Genomic DNA, 12,825 nt, shown 5'->3' on the forward strand with positions numbered 1-12,825 from the left:
GGGGTTAGGGGGTGCAAAAATAAAAATTGAAAATATTTTTTTAAAATTGATGTTTTCCAAAAAAATAAATGTAATTTAGAATTGGATGAGAGTTTTGGAAAATGTTTTGCTTAATTATTGAAGGAAAATCATTTTCCTTAATTTTGACGAAAATGAATTGATTTGGAAAACCTTTTTCAAAACTTTTCCAGAAAATATTTTCCTTCGTATCAAACACACTCTTAATGAATTCTCGATACAAATAATTACGAAGATATACAACAACACAAAAAATTGAATAAAGAAACTCTCAGAGCATTTTCAAAACATACGTTATTGACTATCGCCTATGACAATATTGAAAATGTGATTTTGTTGGAAGTTTCGATTCTTCAAAAGTTTAAGTTAGCCGTACTATTTTATATATGAGTATAATATCATATAGAACAGTCTAATACAACATATTTCCAATATATCAAAATGGAATACAAATTACAAACGTTAGGCGGATCAAACTCATAATTTACAAATAAATCAAAATACTAAAAGTTTGAATATATATTATATTATAGAATGATATAATCATTAAGTTGAACATACATTCCAAAGATATACAGAAATTATTACATAAATATGTTATCTTATAGATAAAAAGCAATATCCATGATAACATTATTCATGTTTTATGCTAATATATACTCATAACAACAACGGAAACAATAAAAACATTTCCTTGAACACAGTAAAAAAAAAATTACACATTATTATTATTTACATAATAAAGCTAAGTCTGAATTCGAATAATTTCGTCCTTTTGAGTTGGAATTGGAAGGTGACCTTTCTCTTGTAGACTCTTCACTGTCTCATATAAGCATTGTTTCACTGGTGTAAATTCCATCCCCAAATCCTTCAATTTTTGGTTTGAGAATTTGTATGGTTTTACCCTTGGCTTCGTCACATCCGAACACCTAATATTTTTACAAGTATAACCAACATTAGAATATATATACTACCAATCGTAACGAAGACATCAAAAATACATTCGATTTGATAAAATATTGGTCCCAATATGTTGGTAAAGCACAAGGAGAAGTTGGGACCAGCTTAGCCAGACAAGATAGTGATGGTGTGTTAGGTAAGAGCATTTTAGGGCTAAAGAATATTGTTGATACTCAAGTGTTTGTTAGTGGGTCACTTGTATATATGGTAACAATGCTTAGGTCATAACTCATAAGTACTATTCTTACCAATAACAATTTGGTACATCTACTAACACATCACCAATTCAAACAACAAAAAAGCTTTATTTGTGCATTTGTAAGCAAAAACATCCAACAACTTGATCAAACTAATGATGCATGTTTTGTGGACTAGGTCTAAAAACAACTTCGCGATTTTAATTTGAAAAAGAAAAATTCATGCAGTAGTTAGCGCGATTATGTTGATAGATTTGGGAATTTGAACTTACTTTGTGGGGATAGGATATTCAGGGAAGAATTTGGCTAGAATTTCAACGATGTCACCACGATGAAGCACACTCTCAGCGCAGAGGTAACGGCCTGATGCTGAAGGAGTTTCATAGAGAAGTATGTGAGCTAAAGCCACATCCTTAACATGTACATATGCTTGAACTGAATTAGCATATGTTTTAGCTGAGCCAGTAAGGTACTTAAGGATATGAAGAACACTAGCATTCACAGTATTTTGTAGCAATGGTCCAAGCACCAACACTGGATTTATCGCGACTAAATCAACTCCTTTCTCCCTCGCCTCATCCCACGCTGCTTGTTCTGCCACCATCTTACCATAACAATACCAATTCTACATTTACAATAACATATTCAAGTCAATAACAAGATATAACACGTCAAATTTTTAATTCGATTGACCTTAGTGTTCTTGCAAAAATCAGGATCACTCCAGCAAGTCTCGTCAACAACTTTTTCAGGGTCTCTGCTTGGGTCCATGTACACAGCTCCAATTGAGGAAGTAAACACAACGCGTCTTACATTGGCCTCTGCTGCTGCTGTTATCACATTCTTAGTACCAATTACTGCTGGCTCCACCATTTGTTCCTTCAACATTTAATCCCAAAAGAAAATTAATTACTAAAGAAAGGGAAATTATGAGCAAAACGACGTACGGAAGACCTTTTTTTCCCCTCATGGACCTCTTGGTGGAACATAAAACATAAACAAATTAAAGTTTGTCTAGCTTGAATTGACAATCCAACTAATGGTTTAATTGGCCCAGTCCACCAACTACTACTACTAGATTATTATGTTTATGTTCCCTCACTTTTTCCCGGATATATTTTACTCAAATCAATCACCAAAAAATGAAAAAAAACAACATTTTTTAAAACCAAAACTAGTATGATAATTGATAATCCAACTAACCAACACAAGATAAGAATTTCTTTTAGTTGTGTGCACGCTTAAACAAAAAAAAAAGATTCTTTTCACATCGCAAATTTGGTTTTACTTTTATCCCTTTGTTTTATATAATAAAAAAAGTTAGCCTAATACACTAAACTTTCGCTGTATTCAAGCCGGACCACAAAGGTTTATTGTATATTGTATCGTACATAAGTTAAAGAAGACTTACTGGATCATCAGTAACTGGTGAAGCTGTGTGGAAAACTCCGTCACAGCCATTGATTGCTTCACGCAAACTCTGATAATCAAGAAGATCACCTCTGCATAGTGTTAGCCTCTCTTTTGCTCCTTCAAGTTCTCTCAAATGACAATTCTTTGGATCATCTATATATAAAAAAAACATTAAATTCTACAAATACTGAAAAACAGAGTATATTCAAGGATTTAGAGTCAGTGAGTTCAAAATGAATGAACTCGATATAATTTTTAATTTCTTTCAATATACGACGCGAAAATGATGGGTTGAATTGAAAAATATGATGAAGATGGAGTATTGTGTGCATACCAGGATTTCTTACAGTTCCCCTAACAGTGTAGCCTTTTTCCAGAAGAAGTTTAACGAGCCAAGAGGCGATGAAGCCTCCGGCACCGGTAACACAGACGACCCGACCGGAGACTGACGGCATGCTGCTAAATATTAATTTACCGATGAGATTAGTGATGAAGATGATATAGAAAAGTTGAATTAGCTAAGGCTCTTTTCTTAGAAAGTAATGCGTAAAACAGAGTGAATAGAGTGTGTTTATATAGGGGTGGTTTGGTACATTACACAAAAATAATAAGATTATTTTATTTTATATTATTTTTTCTAAAATAGTGAAATTATATCCCATATAGAAAAAGGGGCAGCTCAAATATATTTGAAGCCAAATTCAGATGAATATATTTTTACGAAGTTTATTGTAGCCAATTATTTAATCTTTCTTGAGATATATAGTATATTCAATAAGTATTTGTTAAATTTCTATCACTTATTTCCTTGTATATGAAAAATTTATAAATTCTATAAATAATAATTATAGTATTTGTTTTTTTTTTAAAAAAAATATTTAAATTTTATTTTTTAAAATAAGGCCCCTCAAATTTGAAGGCCCAAAAGCAATTACCTTTAAAGAAGTTGTAGAGCTGCTCATGTATATAAAATGAGATAAAATAATTTAATGAGATATCTTTTACTTATTTTATTTCACTAACCAAATGATATAATGTAATATTATTTTTTATTATGTAATATGTATACCAACTTTTGGCTCAAACTTGTTGGTATAACTTACTCTGATGTAAACGGACTACTTGCGACCCCTCAACCATGATCCTAATTCTATTGAATTAAGTTGATTAAATCGACTAAAATAACTATAAACAATATTTGATCAACAAGATTGTTAATAAACTAAAGGAGATTAGGAATAATTACACGTTTGGTCCCTCAATTATGAATAAATTCAAATTTTGATCTTAATAATATTTTACGAAGCATATTTAACCTTCGATAACTACAATATTTCCTTTTTATCCTTTTATAAGAAATATAAAACAACACATGGTATATAATGTATCAATAATTGAATGGTTTTAACACTTAATATCGATACTTCAAAACTGTACTTATTAATTATCTGAAAGTCAGATATGTTTAACTAAGAATTACAAGGATCAAAATTAAAATTTATGAATATTTGAGGGTCTCAAAGTGTTGTTAATACCCAAAGGACTATGTGAGTATAGTTTGCCTTTTGGGTTATATTTGTAAACCCACTATTGTTAATTAGATTAATTAAATTAAAGTGATTAGCAGTCAAAAAACAAACACCTTTAAGAAATTTTCAGTGATGTTTTCTTTCTCCGGTCAAGATATTGTGTAGTTGACGGAATGAGGTCACCGGCGTTATTTACCGATTAAATTAGTAAAAGTATCATATTATTGAATAATCCAATGGTAATTTCTTAATTAATTAATGTAATGTGAGTAATCAAGCTCTGAAGGTTCTATCAACAAAAGTGTCTATTGACTTTGAAAGAGCAAATTAAAGTTCAGTACTTTAAATTTTGTTGGACATTATAAGAATGTTCAATTCTAGTTAGAATTTTTCAATATGTGTTCAATTTCAATTAAAATTCTTGAAGGCTAAATTTAAACTCTAGTTCATGCTTATAAAAAGTTATTATATTTCTTTGAAAAAATATCTTGAAAATTTCAATCTAAATTATCCTAATTAGTTCGAGAAATACGTTACTAACGACCCTCGAATTATGGATAAATTTCAGGAGAGTAAAATTTAGAAAATAATAGAATTGTACTCGCACTATTTATCAATATTTGTGTTTTTTCATATTTTATTTGTGTTGTAATTTCCTTTATGTCACTTTAAAATTATTGTTTTAGTGATTAAGACTATTTAGATTATCCTTCACAAGAGGCTCAATATTTAATCCAAACAATATAATTTTATTAATCCAGCCAAATAATCTAGTGCTAAACTTCTAATTCACATATTAACGAATTTAATATAGTATTTTCTCCATTTAAAAAAGAATGTCTCTATTTCCTTTTTAGTTTGTTTTAAAAAGAATATACCCTTCATTTTTTTTTGCCAACTCTTTAACTTTAACTTTCCACACGACATGTTTAAGATCACAAGATTAAAAGACATTTTGGTACATTTGACATAACTTTAATTTAGAATTACAAGATTAAAAAGTTTCTTTCTTTTCTTAAGCTCGTTCCAAATCAAACTAGATCATTCTTTTTAAAACGGAGGGTATTTAGATTTAGTCTTTATTCATAGATCTTTTCTCGTTTACTTCTTTAAATTGGTGATTTTTATTTTCATTCTCTATTTATATTAATTTCATTATTGAAAATTATCTCAAAAAATTAAATCCTAAATAGTGTTTTGTACAATTTTCTTTCTCTAAATCTTATTAAGGTAAATATAAGGTCTGCATACAACTTTCTCTCTTCATACTTTATTTGTTATATTACATGATTATGTTATTATGAATTACATTTTTGAAATTACATACCAAAAAGTTCAATCTTGTATTTAGTATGAAAAGACAATTAATTAACTAGTAATACTATATTTATATTTAAAGAAATGTATAATGTATTCATCGAGTTAATAAGAACATCATCAATTATATGTTGAGCTAGAGAACACTAATTTAAACCTTATTGAATTCTAAATTTTAAAAAAACTACAACATAAAGTATTAGAAATTAAATTTTAATATATTTTTGTACATTTTATCAATTTTTCATTATAAATATAAAATTTAAATTTAAATCAGTAAATTTGACCAAACTATTATTTAACCCTTCCAACTTCATTGATCCATTGCTAGTTGCGATCCTGAACCATGTGATCCTAATATTGAATTAAGTTGATATAATTGACCGGAAGAACTATGAACATAATTATCAACAATTCTTTTTAATAATTTGAAGGTGATTAGGAATAACTACATTTCTGATCCTTCAATTATTGATTAATTCTTATTTGATCCTTACATTATTTTGTTAAGCATATTTAAAATTTAATCAACTATAATATTTACTTATTTTTATGAATTCAATATAATACATTGATACATTGAATGATTTAGCACTACATAATTCATTAAATTTGTAAAGATTCAAAGTCTGAGAGATAAAAAAAAATGCACATATCAATGAATAGAAGGTTAAATGTATCTAACTAATTTATTAGGATAAAAAATTGAAATGATCAATATTTGAGGGGCTAAAAAGATAATATCTCAAAGAATTATGCGAGTATAATTAACTTACATTTTCTTGGTTATATTTAGAATTTACTCTAACTTACATACTATAAACTATTCTTAATAATTAAAATTATATTAATAATCAGATTTAATTATTAACGGTCAAGAATAAACACTCTTAGTTTTCCTATTGTAATTGCACGGAATAAGGTCATCGGCGTATTTTATCAAATACAATATTACAAGTGTAATTTTTATTGACTCATTTGATGATTAACAAACGTAATATACTTGCTAAATTAATTGAGTAATTTAACTTGTGAAGGTTCTATCACAAAAGTGTGACTAGACTTTGAAAGAGCTAATTACTCAAAAATTCAACATATTTGGATAAAGAACAATATTCATTGAGGAAAAATATCTAATAATGACTAATTTCTCCAAACACGTTTTTTTAAAATACCAATATATTTACTAAGAATATCTAATAATGATTAATTTCTCCAAACACGTTTTTTTAAAATACCAATATATTTACTAAGAATATCTAATAATGACTAATTTCTCCAAAAACGTTTTCGCCAGATTGAAAATTTTACGTTATTGGATTATTGATGTTCTTGTTAGGAATAATTCTCTACTGCTAATTCACATATTAACGTTTTTAATATTTAGGAAAGGGAAAAAAGGATAAAAATACCTTCGATCTATCGTAAATAGTATGCAAATACTCATACCCTCCGTCATATTTTTGAGACATTGGTGTCCCTGTCGAACATATATGCCCTTCACTCGAACGGAAGATTAAATAGGGACACGTGATACAATCTTATCCATCGATCCGATGTCAGGTCGGTGGATAAGATTATGACACGTGTATGTCCGTTAGTATAAAGGGTATGTATGCTCTAGATTTTTGACGGAAGGGACACCAATATCCCTAAAGTATGACAAAAGGCATCTGCATAACATTTAGGATAATTCGAGGGGATGGTTATCCTTTTTCCCTTAAGGAAAATTACTTCTATGGCTTAAAAATTACCTTTTGATACTTTCTTTTGTATTCTTGTTTCATGTATTAGGATTTGAGTTGTGACTTTATCAGTTTTTTTTTTTTTTTGGGGTACAAGTAATACTTCTAAGGTCATAATCTGTTGGAGTAATTATATTTATTATTAATACAAGCTAGAGTTAGCCTGAAGATTAATACATAGTGTAATCCTTTTAACTTGCTTCAAGTTAGAGTTAACTCGAAGGGGATTTGTTTATTATCGTTGTACAACAAGGTTAATAGCCAAATCTTTGGGATTGTTTTTTTTTGTAATCGAGTTTGGCTTAGTTTTTTAATAGTGAATTGCAATTTTCATATTTTTGAGCCAACGTAGTTTTCAAGTTTAAAAGAAATATAGTAAGAAAATATAGAAGAAATAAAGCTCAATCGTTTATATATTATTAATAATTGTGAGATGGTAGGAAGTCAGCTAGTTATTACAAAAAAAAATATTTAATGCTAAAATTTGAAATTGTGGTTTGTGATCGAGGGCTGATCGTGCCTAAACTCAAACTTTATTAAGAAGATTTAAACTTAAAAAATCATATTTACTAACGTGTTCCATTCTTCATAATTGACATTATTAAATTTTGAGAAATAATAAAAGAACAATATGCTACTATAATGTAAAAATATAAAAAGAATAACTTCAAATTTATAGAAAAAGATAGTAATAAAATATAGCGTAGTAGTAACACAAAACAAATAAGAAAATAACATGTGCAATGCATGTTCAATATATTTTATATGAAATCAAAACATGATTGATTTCGCATATTGGAAGAGTAATTCAAATTTAGAATAGGAAACCAAATCTAATTCTAATTAAATTAGGCTTTACACTTCTGTAAATAGGAATCATGCTAGTTATTTTCATATAGCTGAGTATAATCCGGAATCAAACAAAATGGAACTCTTTTTCTCAATTTCATCCTTCAATTGCAAAATCAGCCTCGATAAGTTTACCATCATTCGATCCGTTTAGTTTTGATTCATTCGGAAAAATCATCGAGGCAATGGTGGAACAAGTGGTTAGAAAGAGGGAATTGTCCTATCGCGAAATCACATAGAGCTGTTGGCGGAGTTCTCCCAATTGTGGCATCAATTTTTCATCTACCTCAACTGCCCACCTGCAGTAGTTGCAGTCAGGGCTAGGACTGTTTTTGTGAAGACTACGCGGCCACAACCATTATTTTCGAAGTTATTGGTGCATTGGGAATGGCAGTTAATATTCCATTAGGGATATATATGGAGAGAACACACTGACAAGTTCTCATATATATCATGGTTTATTGTAGTTCATGCTGCTGTTCCCTTTATAGCTAGCTATATGTTGTTGTGATGCCTAAAACAGCTATGGCATTAACCATTGTTGCTTCTGTATTGGGACAGATCATTGGCTCAAGAGCAGAACGACTTCGACATCGACATACTCCAACAATCGAAAGAATAACAACATCAAGTATCAATAATTGAGTTGTAATCTAAACTGAACTCGTACTTGACCTTCTAATTCAACCAATCGCACAAGTGACACATAACAAAAAGAAACAAATAACATGTGCAGTGCTTGTTCAATATATATCTATGGAAACACAAAAAAATCTAAACAAGAAATAGTCTAATTTGGAAATACAAAAAAAATCGTTGATTCATAATATGAATTTTATGGGTTCTGAATTCTCCAACATCAGTAATTTAATCATACATGTAAGCCGCTGAGCATTTACAACCATATAATAAATCTACAACCATGACTAGCTCAGTTTCTTTTGCTGCTGAAATATTCTAAGACTAACATCTCATTTCTCCAATCAACTGAATCACATCGCTTAATTTAGTAGTTACATTTATGAAAATTCTTCAACACTTCCAGGAGTTGAGTTTCTTTCCTATCCACGACAGAAATTTCCACTGATTCAGTGCCCTTCTACTCTGCGGTACTTTATGACCTGTAGATAAAAATTACAGCTCATTTGACAAAAAAAAACATTGAATATTCAGTTTAGAATGCAGTACTAACTACAACGGGTAACAAACAGAAAGACCTTTTGGATGAAGAGATATTTGGCACTGAGTATCAATAGTGCGCATGAAGTGCCTCGACAACATTAAGAAGAGAAGGAAGGAAGGCTGATAATTCATTAGCCTCGACTCTCCAGGTAGATAAATGCATGGATAGTTTGTTCTGGGTTGACTTGAATATCCAAACAAAGATTTACATAAATGGAAATTTTCTCTCTGAGCTACAAGTAGGACCAAATATATTGACATGTCTAAGGTGATGTTCTGGACAAATCCTAAAAAGAAATTTGGTATCAACAAGTGAAGCACAACAACTGAAGCTGGATTTCCCAAATGTTATAACAAAATTAGATTCAATACTTACGTAGCAGATGAAACAGCATGGCCTTGAAAGTCTAACGCGTGATCCTGTACAGATTTTGCACCGAAAACAACAACATCAAAACAAATATAAATGCAACAAGAATATGAATATCTGTTGTCAGACGGGTAAAGAACCTTTTGAGTTGAATTATCTTCAAGCATCTCCCATCGTTCTTTATGTAGTCTCAATTTCTCTGATTCACCATCATCATATAAGACCTAAGAAGAGAAACACATGTGCAAGTTAGGTAAGATTTCTACTTCCCGATCAGTTTATATTTCCCTTCCTTGGTTAGTTATGAATAAGGCTGTAACAGAGAGGTTTCTAAATTATAAGGTCATCCCTGTATGTAAGAATGGATTTATGTGGCAGATCATGAATTTGAATAGTAATAGACTTGGCTATTCCCTATTTTATGTGACCCCATTTGACTCAACATGGAGATATTATGATAATCGGGTTCAAACAATATGAATGACAAGTGTTTAAACATAAAGAGTAACTCAAAGAAAATTAAGAATTTATCGAGACAATCATAAGGCTTCATAGTAATCTCATCACCTTGTGTTTCCTTTCAACGGGATCAAAAGAAGAAACTACTCCCTCGTAAAACCTACAAAGAGAAACATTAAGATGAGAAAATGTAGAATAGTACTTGCAAAATGAATAAAATAATATAGAATAGTAAATATCGCCAACAACGTTAGCCTGTTTCAAACTTTCATACAAGAGGCAACCAACAGGAGAAATGTATCAAAGGTAAATACTATGATCGGTCAAATTGTATGATCTTTTTGGATGGAGAAGGAGGCAGAGAGGAGAAAAAGGAAAAGAGAAAAGGACCATACTTGAAAAATTAAAAAAATGACAGACTATTTTTCACACAAGTCTTTTGTTAGACAAACAAACTGCATTGGAAACTCTGGAACCCATTAACAACAAAAGGTTACAGTCTGACTCTCTCTGCCTATGACTGCCATAATACGCAGGAACCGTCTGCAAGTTTTAACTCTGCTTAAAGCATCAAGGATCATGACTTAACATATACTTCATTTATCCTGTTTAATGTGACACACTTCCCTTTTTAGCCTGTTCAAAATGAAATGACACCTTTTATAATTATAATTTAGAAATAATTTAAATTTGAACTTCACATTTTACCCTCTAGGGCATGATTTTATGGCCACAGAAAAATCTATGACATGTTTTAGGCGATAAGTATCAAAAGAAGTTCTTTCTTTCTTTCTTTCTTTAACTTTGAGCCCAATAGAAAACTGAGACATATTACTGGGATAGAGGGAGTAACTCAAGAAATATTGAATGAGCCAAGGAACGATGCAAGCTACAAATAAACACATGCTAGAATTCTTGCAATACCATCAAAGATATAGGAGTATAAGTAACTGGAGGAACGAGGTTCTTGCACATAGCCTAGCAGGCAAAGCAATATTTTAGAGCATAAACTCAAAAACTGAAGGCTACAACAAGTGCTGAAAAGTGTGTGTGTGTGTGCAGGATGGTTGGGTGGGTGAGTGTGATTAATTAGTACAACAAATTAACAGTGATTTGCAGTGCTCACATAAATGATCCAAACTACTTACTTTTCATCCAATGGCCACCAAACTTTTATCCTAGTGCCAACCAGTTCCTTACCATAATCTTTCATGGTAAAAGTCCTTTTAATATCCTAAAACAAAAAATTAGAACGACGAGTGTTTCAGACATGAAACACTTAGAACCATAATCTAATACGAAATCTGTCAGAAACAATAGTATATCAGATGGGTAGGTCAGAACCTTTTGAGACAAATTATCTTCAAGCATTTCCATTGTTCTTTATGTAGTCTCAATTTCTCTACTTCACCATCATCATATACGACCTAAAAAAGGAAACACCAAACAACACCGGTCATTTGGAACTTTCAGGAGGATTTTTTATGAAATGTCAAAGCCAATAAATACGGTCCAAGTTAGATAACGCTGCTTCACAATCAATATATTTAAGAATAGGTTCTACAACAAAGAGGTCTCTAAACTGTAAGGTTGTACCTTTATGTCAAAAGGGATTTACTTGGCAGATCTTGAATTTGAAGAGTTAAATAGATTTGGCTATTCCCTAGTGTATCCGACCCCATTTTTGACTTAACATGGAGTTAGTTTCACTTGCAGGTATATTATATTAGCAGTGGTTGAGAACTTTCATGAAAACAAATGATACAATGATTTACATGGTCAAGGATGTTGAATTGTTGTATAAAATAAGAATGACAAGAGTACATAAAAATAAATGATCTCGTCACCTTGTGTTTGTTTGTCTCAGAATCAAAAGAAGAAATGACTCCCTCGTAAAACCTGTAAAGAGAAACTTTAAGATGAGAAATTGTAGCTAGATTCTTCCTTGTTTTTCAAGATGAAGTAAAATCGAAATTGGTAGATACAATGACGTGAAGAACAAAAGAGATACTCAAAGTTGTGCGAACAATAATGGCATTAAACTAATGAGTACAAGATGGAACTCGGGGAAAGAGTGATACAACATATAGAGTAACAGAAACCAGTTCGGATTTATACCTGATAGATCTACAACAGAGGCTACATTCCCGCTAACTCATTGATGTGCCGTGAAATTACGGCACATTCTATGTCATATACATAGATTTTTCATGTTCTTAATGCTTTTTAGTATATAATTCTTATGTTATTTACATTTTGTAGATATTTTGAGGTGGGACACCAAAGGAGGGCAAAAGTGATTAAACACGTCAAAAAATTGAACCCTTCCATGGACTGCCTCAAAACCAGACTGCATACTGCATAATGGGTCTGTCAGCCACAAAAGAGACAGAATATAAAGGACTTCGAAGACCAAAATGCGATGATCTTTTGTGGTCCCATTTCTGTTTTGCGAACTGCATTCCTGTCTGCGATCAAGAATAACATGTCATGAAGCCTATTTGCAAACCACATTTCTACTTCTTCGGAGCAGTATCGAGACCTTAAGTGTAGCCCAATATTGAAATGTATCTCCTAGTTGGTTTTGAAGAGCTAGCTAAGATAGAAATACTCAAGCGACATTTAGTGGGCAATTGAGATTCCAAGGCTTATTGTTTGTTACATGTTTATTATTAGTTAATTATTTGTAATGTATCGTTCTTGATGATAATCAATTCCATAATTTCCACATCTCTAGTTTTTCCTTTCTTGCGAGTTCATTGATCATTTTACCCCCCCCCCCCGTC

The 12,825-nt window shown here is 30.9% G+C and overlaps 1 protein-coding gene and 1 pseudogene across 1 annotated transcript; both read right to left on the bottom strand.

Annotated features, from left to right (window-relative positions):
* Window positions 1-522: 522 nt before the first annotated feature.
* Window positions 523-3,183, bottom strand: LOC107023856 (cinnamoyl-CoA reductase 1). Its single transcript, XM_015224673.2, has 5 exons — window positions 2,923-3,183; window positions 2,587-2,741; window positions 1,869-2,054; window positions 1,448-1,800; window positions 523-947 (listed from the first exon to the last, which is right to left on the bottom strand). The coding sequence occupies exons 1-5, from the start codon at window positions 3,041-3,043 to the stop codon at window positions 764-766; spliced, it is 999 nt and encodes a 332-aa protein (XP_015080159.1). The 5' UTR covers window positions 3,044-3,183; the 3' UTR covers window positions 523-763.
* Window positions 3,184-9,582: 6,399 nt separating this feature from the next.
* LOC107021666 overlaps window positions 9,583-12,825 on the bottom strand; it is a 9,242-nt pseudogene continuing 5,999 nt past the window's right edge.

The sequence above is a fragment of the Solanum pennellii genome, chromosome 6 (assembly GCF_001406875.1).
Source record: "Solanum pennellii chromosome 6, SPENNV200".
NCBI lineage: Eukaryota > Viridiplantae > Streptophyta > Magnoliopsida > Solanales > Solanaceae > Solanum > Solanum pennellii.

Bases quoted from the DNA above. Each gene is read 5' to 3' on its own strand.
- LOC107023856 (XM_015224673.2), bottom strand. From the start codon at position 3,043: ATGCCGTCAGTCTCCGGTCGGGTCGTCTGTGTTACCGGTGCCGGAGGC. The intron at 2,742-2,922 runs GTATGCACACAA...TTTTATATATAG, and splicing joins GGGAACTGTAAGAAATCCTG to ATGATCCAAAGAATTGTCAT. The intron at 948-1,447 runs GTAAGTTCAAAT...TAAAAATATTAG, and splicing joins GAATATCCTATCCCCACAAA to GTGTTCGGATGTGACGAAGC.